Source organism: Puma concolor, chromosome D3 (assembly GCF_028749965.1).
Source record: "Puma concolor isolate L17-30 chromosome D3, mPumCon1.1.hap2, whole genome shotgun sequence".
Lineage (NCBI taxonomy): Eukaryota > Metazoa > Chordata > Mammalia > Carnivora > Felidae > Puma > Puma concolor.
This window is the reverse complement of record NC_141678.1, coordinates 53,048,620-53,061,949: the sequence shown is the minus strand read 5'-3', so window position 1 is coordinate 53,061,949 and position 13,330 is coordinate 53,048,620. Positions and strand designations below refer to the sequence as shown.

The following is a 13,330-nucleotide window of genomic DNA, read 5'->3' as shown; positions in this document are numbered from 1 at the left end:
CTGATTGAACCACCCAGCCACCCCTCAAATTTTGTATTTTAAGCACTGATGAAGCATATTAAGACATGATTTCTGATTACCAAAGTTATACTTATCATAGCTAATTTTAGCCTTTGCATTGCTAATCTTGTCACCACTCCTCAGTCCTCATTTCCTTGACATGTGTACATTTGCCATAGCTGACCCTTCCCTCTTCCTCCAAATACTTTATTCACCTGGCTTCTAGAACACCACTCATCTGGTTGTCCATTTACCTCCCTGGCCACTCTTTCATACTATGTTTTGCTAGTTTTTCCTCATTCCCATGTTTCCTCTTCTGTAAACTTTGGAGAGCTCCAGGCTCGACCCACGAACCTTGTCTCTTGTTTCTTTGTATTCACTGCCTTGATAATCTCATCCAGTCTTGTAGCTTTGAGTACTGTTATCTGTTGGAGACTTAAGACTTCATATTTCTAGGACAGACTGCCTAATTGCTATTTCTACTTGAAAGCTTAACGGATATTTCAAACTTAACATATGCAGAAAACAAAAAATTTGTGTTTTCTCCTAAAAACGTCCAACCGTCTCCGTTAATGACACCTCATTCTTTCAGTTGTTAGGGCATCAGAGTCGGTTTGGTAAGGTTTTAGTTGTAGAGAACATACGTCCCTCTAAGTAGTTAACAGAGAGTGGTTTATTGCAGCACATAAGCCATTTATAGAATTGTGGCGGGGACTGAAGAAACAAACTTTAGGTTGAACTTTCAGGAATGAGTCTCCAAGCTACACTGCAGAATCTACAACCAAGGGACATGCTGTTTCCTCCATGATGGGGTAGCAAGTAATTCAGGAACCAAAATGTCACTAAGTGGCTTATGCATGACAGATTTATTTATTTTATGTGAAAGTATGATCTAGTAGAGATATTTAATATAAAAAAATCACCAGGTACCTAGACTTTTTTTTTTTTTTTTTTTTTTTTTTTTAGTTTGACCATCTCTGCAGGTTCAAGAGAGCGCATCATTCTGTGTCCACATGGGGGGACCCATTCCTTCACTTTCTAGGCACAGTCTAGATCTTGCATATATAATTTTTGGTTATATCTCATTGACGTGATCTTTTCATGTGGCCATACCTAATTGTAAGGGAGCCTGGGAAGTGTCTTTCTTTTGGGCAATCTTGCACTCAGCTATAAATTCTCATACAAAGGAACATGGGCAGAATAGATATTAGGGGATGTCAGCACCCTCTGACATAGTGTCATCTTCACGCTACACGTCCAACCTATCGACAAATTCTGTTGGCTGTACCTTCAAATTATATACAGAATCTAAGCACTTCTCACCATCTCTACTGCTACATGCTGTCTAACAAACCATCATTACTCCCATGAATTCTTACAGTAACCAAGTGGTCTTCCTGCTTCTTTGCTTACCTACCCACCCACCCCCATTTAGTCCTAAAAAAAACACCAAGTATTATCTTTTTAAAATATAACTTACACAATATCACTCTTGTCTAAAGTCTCCAATGGCTTTCCACCTGTTTGTAGGGAAGAGTCAACAGCATTGAAATCCCTGATATGATGTGGCCTTATCTCTTACTTCTTGCTGACTACTGGCTTTCCCTGCTGCAATCACAGTGGCCTCTTTGCTGCACCTTGAACACTCCAGACACAACCCTCACCTTTGTTATTCATGTTTCCTCTGCCAGGAAGAGTCTTCCTTGTATAGGTTATGGTTTATTGTTTTTAATTAGATTTTCTTTGGTTACTTTTTATGTTGAACATTATTTTCATTAAATTGAGCAGTTTAAAAAATCTTTTACCAAATGCTTCTTACTGTTTTGTGCGTTGATGAAATGATAAATGTGATTATTATTTTCCCAAAGTGTATTTAATATAAAAAGATATAAATGCATAAGCTACATAAAAAAGATAGCATTTTAACAGATTTTGATTTAAAATTTTTACATCTGTGTTTTTTTCCTCTTAGGTTCAATCTGATGCAGCACAGAACTATACCATTTTCTACTCAATAAGTGGGCATGGAGTTGACCAAGAACCTTTAAATTTGTTTTTCATAGAAAGAGACACTGGAAATCTGTATTGTACCCGGCCTGTGGATCGTGAAGAATATGAAGTTTTTGATGTAGGAGTTTTATTGATATGCATGATTTTAAATGATTAAACTGTGTTTCTTCTGATACCCTATGGACTCTTTTCTGTCTTCCTTCATTCTCTTCTTAGAGTCAAAAGAAATAAGTTGTGCAGTATTTTGGAATATTTGATTTGCTCTTTATCTTAACTTCTGTTAGGTAAGCCTAAAATGAGCAAAGAGGTTTAGTTGTATTTGGATGTATATTCCAGTATATTTCCAAGAGTTGGTTTTGTTTATGAGGTGCTTTCTCTCTCTGGTCATGCTACATTTGCCTCTCTCCAGGACGTGGCCACAGTTGATTAGAAGGGTCTTCTTCTCTCCTCCCTCCTCCTCCTCCTCTTCCTCCTCCTCCTCCTTCTTCCTCTTCTTCTTCTTTTTCTTCTTTTAGTTTTCTTTTTTTTCCCCTCCTTCCACTTGTGTGATTCTCTGACCATGTCTGGGAACTAGATAAGGGAGCAAAAGTGGGAGACCAAATCCAAACAAGGTTAATAAGCCAGTCTTCTGATATTGATGAGCTTACAATCAATGGAGAATAACTCAGACAATTTTCAGTGTAATATGGTAAATTCTATGAGGTCATGTGGTTATCCCTGTGGTGCAGGGGGGAATGTTCCTCCATAGGAAAGAGGGATTCTCTTCCTAGAAGAAGGAAGAGATGCTGGTAAGCAAATGTGACTGATGTCCACCACATGACATTTCTTTGCTTTTGGTTAGAAAATTTTTAACTCGGTGTTATAATCACATGCTGAATAGAAATACATTCTATTTGATATTACATTTCCCTTCGATTACTTAGCAATGTGGAAACTGGTAAATGCATTTTGTCAGAAAAACTCTTATAAATATGTGATTTATGAAGTAAAACAATAAAAGGGCTTTGCTAGTTACAAATGGAAAAATCATGGTATTATTTAGATGATGTAGAGTAGGGATTTTTCTGTTTGCAGTGAGTTTAATTGTTGTCCCCAGTATAACTTTCTGATTATGGATAGAGTAAGAGTATAATCTGAGTCTAATGGACAGAATTATCTCTGACTTGGCTATACTATGGGGTTTTATTCAAAGTGTAGCCCTTTCTACCAAATATTGGATGCTCTTTACTGTACTTAAAGTGTTTTCCCATTCGATGCTTGGGTGATTAAAAAAGAATTGAGTAGAAGTTTTTAGTGGTTTGTTATCGAAAAGATTTGCAAAGAAGGTAGCAGGTAAATCATAGTGTTCTCTCTTGCTAGAATCTTGTATTAATGGACCATTGATATTGTTTTTTCCTGTTTTACAGTTGATTGCCTATGCCTCAACTGCAGATGGGTATTCAGCAGACATGCCTCTTCCACTGCCCATCAGAGTGGAGGATGAAAATGACAACCACCCTATTTTCACAGAAGCTATTTATAATTTTGAAGTTCCAGAAAGTAGCAGACTTGGTAAGATAACTTTTTTAAATTGAACTTTCTTGCATATGGCTTTTTTTTTGCCATTTGTATTTTTTTCTTTTAGGAACTGTATGTGCATTTCCTTTGCTCTTATGTTCCTTGGTGTTTATCTTGCTCTTAACTGTTTCTTTTTTTAAATCTACCTAAAAATGCTCTTTACATATTAAGGTTATTAACCTATTGTTGCACTGCAAATATTTTCCCATTGTATTGCTGCTTTTCAGTTTTATTAAGTCTACTTTTTGAGGTACAGAGGTTCAGGACTTGCATTTAGTTAAATCAATCCTTATTCCTTTTGGACTTTATGGCAAGAGAACTTTTAAAAGTAAAATGTATTATGCTAAATATCTTTGTGCACATTTTTTTGAGACATTGGGTTTTTTTATACTCAAGACCAGATTATCCTGAGATGATATTGAACCAGTATCTACTTTCCAGAATACATTTAATCCTATCACATCCAAACAGAGTGTAACCTATAGGATATTAGAAGAGTTTGGTGTGGTCTATATGGTATCAATTAATTATAAAAGCAGATAACAGTTATTTAATCTTGGAATCATATTCAATTTATATACTTTATTACACTTGATCATTTTGTGGGTTTATCATCATTCTCTCCTCTAAGACAGGACATATAGGATAGAATTACAATAAAAGTAAAATTAATATCAATATTTATATTAGGTTTTATTTAAGGAGGTGTTAAATGACATCTACTGAGAACACAATTTTTTAAAGATTTCTAGTTTATATTACCTCTTTTCTCAGAACTGCTACTTTACTACTTCCAATTTAGAATGAATATGGGGATAACTCTAGAGAAGCTTACACACATATTCTAAACACTTGCTCAGACATGGGAAGCCAAAATGTTCAGGTTAGTTGGCCCTGATGTCTTCTGAGACTTGCAACATGGAAAGTAGCCATTCACAATAACGTTGAAAGAATGCGGACTCATTCATAAAGTGTGACTTTGCTAACTTGCCTATTAAAGTTTCTAGTAGTTACTTAGGTCTTCAGTATATTTTTATATCTGCTATACCCCTTTATATTTTACTTGGATAATTTGATGTAATAGATGTTAGCCTCCTTATTACTCATATGGTACAATTAAAAAAATAAAAATTGTTGGTTTGGAATTTAAAAAACCTAGTTTTTGATTTGGGGTCTGTGATTAATTCACTGTGGGAAATGGTGGAAGTCCCTTTGAGTTCCCTGACCTGTAAAAGGAGTTAATTACATTAGATGACCTATAATATTTTCAGCTTCAGAGTGACTGTGACTCTGGTACAGTTTACTTTTTTTTCAAAGAGAGATTATTAGTTTCAAAGTCTTTCTTGAGAATTCTCTTCTTTATGATAGTGATAGATGAGAACCAAGGGCAAGTACTTTGATTCCCAGATGAACCCAAGGTACTTTAAGCAACCCACACGAGAAGGTTCAGACCAGTTTGGGCTGTGATACTCTGAACTGCTGGGTGTTCTTTGAGTTTGCCTTAATTCACACACAGAATTTGGGACATGGGGTGCTCAACTAATATTTAAGTATACTGCTCATGAAAAGGGGTTTTGAAGATTTTCGGAGGATTTTCTGTGATAAGTAAAACAGTTTTTAATCCAGAGAATTAACATAGTGTTTGTGTCCTGTCAGTAAAATCTCAGGAAGAAAATATTCTGCCTTAAAAAGATTAGGAACTTTTTTTCTATGCAAACATAGATGAATAGCATTTGTTTTCTCATAATAAGATAATTACTTCATGTCTTCATATTGATCCACTGCAAAAGTCTTGTCACTATTTGTGAACATGTAACTGGACATTCTCTATAATGTTTATCTATCTGTGTGTATGTGTGTGTGTGTGTATGTATCTGTTCATGTACACACACATATATACAAATTTTAAAGACATATTACAGGGAAAAATATTTAAAACTAATATTTCTGGCATTAATTGGTTTTTATTTCCTTCAAATACTGTATTTCAGCAAATGTGTGTGTGTGTGTGTGCGCGCGCGCATGTGTGTGTGTGTGTGTGTGAATATCTGTGTGACTGTATATATCTATGTATTTGTTCATCAGGCCAGCCCTTACTGGGCTATAGGCAAAGTGGATCTATGTATTACATTTCCATGGGCATTGGAACACTGACCTTACACTGGACAATACCACCTGTTTGTACTCTTTGATATGTATAATCCTTTACCTGAGCAATATTCTTACATTCCATACAGATGACAAATATTAATAGCTCCAAATGAAGAAACAATTGACCTAAATTCTCCCTGAAGGATGAATAGTATGAAATCCCTTACCGAGGATTAAGTGGGGCTGAGGGCAGTGCGGTGTGGATGCTAAGTGGGTGAAAGATAATGAAACACGTTAAAGACTGGCACAGAAAAGAAAAAATACTGGAATAGAGACTAGACTGTGAAAGGTCAAGTTGACCACTTATACAGTTACACCCTAAGTCAGTCTTGATTTATCTATTAATCAGAAATTCAATTAAAAAATCTGATTTACCTAGGAAACATGATTTCTCTCTCCAGCTTGGTTTGTTATTGCAGTATGTGGGAATATGTGTTGAAATTATTCTTGGTTGCCATTTAAATAAGTTTTTAGTAATTTCTTATCAATTTTTTTTTAACTGTGAGCAAAGTAGAAGTGTGCCTTGATATAGAGTCTCATAGTATTTATATTATAAATTTGAAGCCCTCTTCATTGGTGCTATTGAAAGATGGAACATGTCTCATAAGAAACCCATTTAAAATTAGATTTCCACTACCATTGTCAAAATTTGAAAAGTGTAGATATTCATAAATTTGTTTTGTAGTTCTGCAAATTAAAGACTCTTTTCTTTTTTCTTTTCTTTTCTTTTCCTTTCTTTTCTTTCTTTCTTTTCTTTCTTTCTTTCTTTCTTTTTTTTTTTTTTGTAAAACATGTAGGTACTACAGTGGGAGTGGTTTGTGCCACAGACAAAGATGAACCGGATACGATGCACACACGCCTGAAGTATAGCATTTTGGAGCAGACCCCGAAGTCCCCAGGGATCTTCTCTGTGCATCCGACCACAGGTGCCATCACCACAGTCGCTCATTATTTGGACAGAGAGGTAGCTTTCCACTCCTTAGAATATAATTTTACCAGGGGCTTAGATCCCTACCCCATTTACTGTAGTTTGCTCTCCCGTGAACTTAGGAGTTTCTATTTTCTTTTATTTAGGTGTAAGACAATAAGAATTTCCAGCCATGTTATATGCTTTTTTTAAAAATATGACTTCTGTTTCCTTATGTAAGGAAAGCCATTGGAATAGAAATACAGATCAATTGGTGTTTAGAAGGAGTGGGAACAAAATACATTTCTTATGAAAGTTGCTGCTGTGGAGTATTATTCTGTTCTTATGTGTGACTAATTGGTTTCAGCTCAGGAAAGCCTTCAATTCTCATGTAGGACAATTAATGTTGCATGCTCCATGGGTTTAGATCACATGCTGATTCCTATCCAGTTATTGTGGATATGTACTTTTTATTAGGAAGGAATTAGTTGATGGCTTATTATGAAATCTGTAACACTATTTGGATCATAGTACTAGCACACTATCAGGTATATAGCATTTTATGTTCAAATTCTTTATGCATAATTATATTCGATCTTTATAATTTCCTCGTTTGACTAGATAGGTTGTTACATCCAATCTATAGAGGACAAACGTGGCGGTCAGAAAGATTGATTGACTCACCAGAATCAAATCATTGAACTCAATCTTCTAATTTTTGTTACTCTTGCTCTATTTTGTCAGCCTGTGTTTAACTCACAGACCTGAATTCCTGACTGAGGCAGATTAATCAATTTCATGTGTACAAAATAGCTCTATTAAAACACTTAGTGGTTCCCACTGCACCCTGAATAACACAAATAGAAGGATCGATATGACTTGGGCAGATAATGTACAGAAGTAATCAGTGGAATTGGTTGGCAAAGAAAAAGGAAGGGATTATGAGAAGCCACGGAAAGGAATCAAAAACAGTACAAAGGTTTTATTTGTCATTATTTTTATTTTTGGGTGTGGTCAGTACATTTTATGTGATAAAGCACGTGATGATAATAACAAATGGGAAGGTTTGAAGGAGCAAGATGAATGTGTTTTTTGTATATGTGGAAGAGGTAGAGCTGATGTAGTGACCAAGTGAAAACAAGCATTTTCCCTCAGTTTTTACACATTGACAGTGAGGCTTAGAAAAATTAAATAATTTAAGGGCACACAGCCTGTAAGATACAGATTTATGGTCACACCCAGGTCTGCTTTCCTGATCAAAAAAAGTCAACAGAGGGCACCTGGGTGGCTCAGTGGGTTGAACATCCTACTTTTGATTTCAGCTCAGGTCATAATCTCACGGGTTTGTGAGTTCAAGCCCCACATTGGGCTCTGTGCTGATAGTGTGGAGCCTGCTTGGGATTCTATCTCCCTATCTCTCTGTCCTTGCCCTGCTTGCTCTCTATCTCCCTCTCAAAATAAATACAAATAAACTTAATTTTTTTAAAAAAGTCAACAGGATTTTGGGGGGAACTGCCACAAAGTGTGTTGTGGGGAACAACACAGGAAATAAAGAAATGAACAAGGGAGATATAAAAACAAAACCAGTGCATTTAGAGGAAGAAGAAGCAGGGTATCAGAGAGTAGAGCCAAAGGAGGAGCATCTCAGGGTGAGAATGTTGGTTTCCAGAAAATGGAGAAACGTAAAAAAAACAAAATGAAACAAAACCAAAAGGAATAGCTAAAGAATAGTAAGAGAGAAGAGAAAGTTAACAGGATTGTGTCACAAAGTAATCAATTCATCATCCATCACCACCCCACCATTTGCAAAACTCTGTTCACAGAAAGTCAACAGTGACCTCCCAGTTGCCAAATCCACCTGTTACCTAAAGCCCCTGTCCATTGTTGGCACTTGCTAAAACTCTCTCTTCTCTTGGATTTCTGCTTCTTTTCCTGTTCCTCTGATCTTTCCTTTTTATTGTCCATCGCTTAGTCTTCTTACTTCCCCCATGCTTGACATGCCACTGTTACTTCTATCCTTAGCTCTTCTTATCCTTTAACCTCTTTTCGATAAATCTGATGCCTGCTACAATTTCAGCCACCATCTACATACTAATGGCTCCCAGAGTGCTATTTCTGGCTATGAACTCTCCTGTAAGTAGGGGGCCACACATCTAAGTGTCTTCTGAACATTTCTCCTTAGATTTCCCATAGGCACATAAAATTCAGTATATGCCAGGCACAACTCATTCTTTTTGGCCATTTTTGCTCACCCTGCTAGTGCTCACTTCCTCAGAGCACAGGCTGTCCTTCTGCATTTGCTACATTGGTTGGTGATACCCCTCTGCTTTATCCAAATAGGACACCTGAGCATAATTCTCAACTCTCTCTTCTCTGAAATTTTATATAGAATCTACCATCACATCCTACTAAATGCTAACTCCCAAGAAGCTGTCCTGTCACCCTTACTCTCATTGCCACTTACACTCCTCATTGCCACTGCCTCAGATGTGGATCACCTATCTTAGACTATTGCAGGAGCTTTTTAACTGGTTTCCTTTCTTTTTTTTTTAACTTTTAAACATTTATTTATTTATTTTGAGAGAGAGAGAGACAGCGAGCAGGGGAGGGACAGAGCGAGAGGGAGAGAGAGAGAATCCCTAGCAGGATCTGCACTGTCAACACAGCCTGATGCGGCTCAGTCTCACCAACCGTGGGATCATAACCGGAGCTGAAACCAAGAGTGTCATGCTTAACTGATTCAGCCACTTAGGAGCCTCTAACTGATTTCTTTGACTTTCAGCTCAGTTTACTTCAAATTATGCTGAATCTACATTAAGAATATTCTTTCTGAAACTCCAGTGTTCTTATTTTGTGCTCCCCCTATGACTCCTATAAAACTTTTCCCTATTAGCCAATTAAAATATGTCTAAATTCTTCGTATGGCTCTTTGTAATTTAACCTCTGTCTACCTTTCCAGCTTATCCCTGTCTACCCAATTCTTAAAGTGTCTGCAAATATGGAATCAAATAAAAGCGTGGATTCACACAAATGGAAGACTACACAACTGAAGTTTCATTTATAAGTTGGAGCAAATGTTTTCAAAACTAATTAAGTATTTGCTTTGTTTCCAGACTGTAGATAAGTACTCACTGATAATGAAAGTACAAGACATGGATGGTCAATTATTTGGATTGATGAGTACATCAACTTGCATCATAACAGTTAAAGATTCAAATGACAATGCACCCACTTTCAAACAAAATACTGTAAGTATATAATATCAAAATCTATGTCTACTTGTCAGTTGTTATTTGTTATTTAATATAAATTAATAACATGTGTCATGCTTTGAAGTATGTATGTTTATTTTATGAATAAAATTGAAGTTTGAACAACTGACATATAAATCTCCTTGATTTACTCATAGTAGTATTTTATCCTCTTGTAACATTTGTCTTCATTTATAACGAATTTCTTTCATTTCAAAGATAATCCTTTGAGAGATTCATGGCTTTAAAATACACTAGCTAAAAACTATAAGAACCAATACTTTTGGAGTGTAGGAAATACTTTACTTTCTTTGTAAAACTTCTCTTTGTAAAGTACGTTTTTAATGAGTTCTTTCTGTTTCAGTATGAAGCATCAGTAGAGGAAAATGCATACAATGTGGAGATCTTACGCATACCTATAGAAGATAAGGATTTAATTAACACTGCCAACTGGAGAGCCAATTTTACCATTTTGAAGGGGAATGAGAATGGACATTTCAAAATCAGCACAGACAAAGAGACTAATGAAGGTGTTTTGTACGTTGTAAAGGTACAGTAATAATGGATACTTGACAACTTGGCAAGTTAACAAGTTCTCTTCAACTATTGGTTTAATCAACCAAACAGTTTCAGATCAAAGAATCCACAAGATGGAATAGAGCTTCGTCTGTTTAGTCCAACTGTTCCCATTGAATGCTGTCTTTCTTCCATAATTTTATTGCCAGTCATTAGTCACCTAGCTTATGCTTGAACATTCTCAGTTCTGAGGATCTCCACTGGCAGCTTATTCTGTTTTTGGAGAGCTCTGATTCTCAGAAGTCCTTACTTCTACTGTGCTCGAATTATTGTCCTTCTAGCCCATGTCTGGGTTCTGTCTTTAATGGTCTGGCTCTAATCCTATACAGAAGTATAATTCTTTTGAAAAGGTTGCTATGTCCATTTGAAACTTACTTTCTCTAGGATAAATATTCCTAATTCCTTTAACTATTCCTTACATGATATAATTCAGAAGCCCATAGTCTTCTCACTTACTCTCTTTCTGGAATATATGCCTGGTTGTATCTGATCCTTTATAGGTGATTTTGAGGGTGAAATACAGTGTTATATCAGACAGCATATATCTTTATTCTATATATTGTGTTTTTGGTTGCCCTGTTTCATTCTAGGGTGCAGGTTATGAGGGCAGAGAAGGCCCTATTTGGGAAGGACCCTTGGTTTTATATTTGTTGCCCCGAACAAGAAAGAAAATTGTCCTATGGGCAGGTAAAGGAGTCATCCATTGAATAAAGCTAACTTTCCTGCCAACAACAATATGGTGTAGACTTTGATACAACAGTATCTATTTGTAGTTATTTCCTCACTAAAAATTTCCACAGATTATGTAATCAACTTTGGCAAGTTCTATCCAGATGTGAATAGTCAAATATATTTGTTCCAGGTGACTCTCAACATCAAACCTCCCTCTATTTCAGTTTTCTATAATATGATCCACTCAAATTGAATACTAAAAGCAGCCACTTAAGAAAAATGAAGTTTTATAATTGATAGTAGTAGGAAAGGAAATAAGCAGGTGGTACTGGTCATATTTTCTTTGTATTGGCCCACCTCAGTCAGTCTTCCTTTGGACTCTCCAGAAAGCAGAACATGAGGCAAGGACCTCAGTGAAGGAAACTATTTAGGAAGTGGATCCTAGAAAGCCAGAGTAAAAATGGAAAATTAAGACAGAAAAGAACAAAAAGCCAATCAAGTCTGCATTACTGACTTAGTCACCTCTGGTGTTCAATCATGCAATGAACCATGTAGAATGTACTTCAGAATTATCTCCTTAAAAAGTGGTACCCAGGGCATTTGTCCATCAACTCCCATTGTTGATACCCATGCCTCACTGGTTGAAGGTTGCTTCCAGGGAACCTCAGCTCTCCTGCACTTCTGGGCGTGGCTGTGCCTGCCTGAGAGAGAGCTCCTTAGCTTTGGACCAAACTTTGAATCTGAAGAGCTGAATCTTTGTGCACTTGAGGTGTGAGTCTATCAGTATAAATGGTAGAGGTGTTCACCAGAGCTGCAGCTTAAGTCAGGTAGGCTGAGGGTCTGTGGTGTGTAATTCTTTTGAAAAAGGCTGCTATGCATCAGTTTCCAAAGCTGGACAAGCATTTGCCTCAAAATTGATGTGATTGGCAACAGATGTTTTGTTAAAGTTTTCTCCCGTACACCTTCCTCTGCATACCCCTCAACCCCACCTTTCCTTCTTTCTAGAAATAAGTCAAAGGAATAGTTTGAGATCCAAGATGGGTAGATTATGCCAGCTGCGGTAGCTCAGGTCAAAGACCCATGCTCAGACCTTTTAGAGTGTTTTGTATCTACTGCTTGGTTAGAAGGCTACTTCTCAGTTCTCTCTATTCAAGGCCATTATTAAAGACCTGTTATTATTATTTTTTAAATCACAATAATTTTATCTTGGTTCGGGAGGCCAAATCAAGTAATGCTAGGAATTAAATTTTTATTATGAGTTTTTTGACCAATACAAAATGAATTTTAGGAAGCTTTAAAAAAAATCATAGTATGTTGGCACATTTGATTTTTTTCATATTCAGAGTGGATTTTTTCTCCTCAAGGAATGTTTATCACAGAGACGTTAAGAAAGATGTTTGCACATATTTTCAGGAATAATAGACTGTATTCTAGAATATCTCTTACTCCATGTGACTAATAAACATCTGGTGAAATATTTTATTTCTGGTGAACAGCTTCTGGGTACCATCCCAGGATTCTTTAGGAGAGAGAGCAATTACATGGTGATACTTTACTTTTTTTCACTGGTTCAGTTTAAGTTAATTGGACATATGAAGAATATAGAAAATCCACACACCCCTCCCTCTGCAAGAAAATTTATATGCATTTAATCCCGTTATCTTTAAACATAAGATAGTTGCACTGATAATTATATCCTAGTTATTTTTTTACATTTTTTAAATGTTTTTATTTATTTTTGAGAGAGAGAGAGAGACAAAGCATGAACAGGGGAGGGGCAGAAAGAGAGGAAGACACAGAATCTGAAGCAGGCCCCAGGCTCTGAGCTGTGAGCCCAGAGCCCGATGCGGGGCTCGAACTCACAGACTGTGAGATCATGACCTGGGCTGAAGTCGGACACTTAACCAACTGAGCCACCCAGTCGCCCTATCCTAGTTCTTATATCTAGGAAATTCTTTTAGAATTTTAAAAGTAGTTACCAAGTACTGATCACCTTTCATGTCAAGGGAATGATACTAAACACCTTACGTAGGTTTTAACTAGTTGTCATATCCCCTTTAGGATACGATACTATTATTATCCCCATTTTACAATAAAAAATATAGTTTTCTTAATTTGCACAGTTTCTGTTTAAATCAATATTAGGTATGCTTTATAAAATTAATTTATTTTGCTGCTTTTCCCATGTTTTGAAATTGTAAAGGAA

General features: G+C 36.3%; 1 protein-coding gene across 2 annotated transcripts in view; it reads left to right on the top strand.

Annotated features, from left to right (window-relative positions):
• DSC3 (desmocollin 3) overlaps nt 1–13,330 on the top strand; it is a 49,687-nt gene that overhangs the window by 16,554 nt on the left and 19,803 nt on the right. For both annotated transcript variants that reach the window (XM_086682671.1, XM_086682672.1), the window contains exons 5-9: nt 1,973–2,128; nt 3,417–3,561; nt 6,516–6,682; nt 9,739–9,873; nt 10,241–10,426. In XM_086682671.1, the coding sequence (XP_086538797.1) occupies nt 1,973–2,128; nt 3,417–3,561; nt 6,516–6,682; nt 9,739–9,873; nt 10,241–10,426 (789 nt within the window). The remainder of the gene's footprint in view (nt 1–1,972; nt 2,129–3,416; nt 3,562–6,515; nt 6,683–9,738; nt 9,874–10,240; nt 10,427–13,330) is intronic.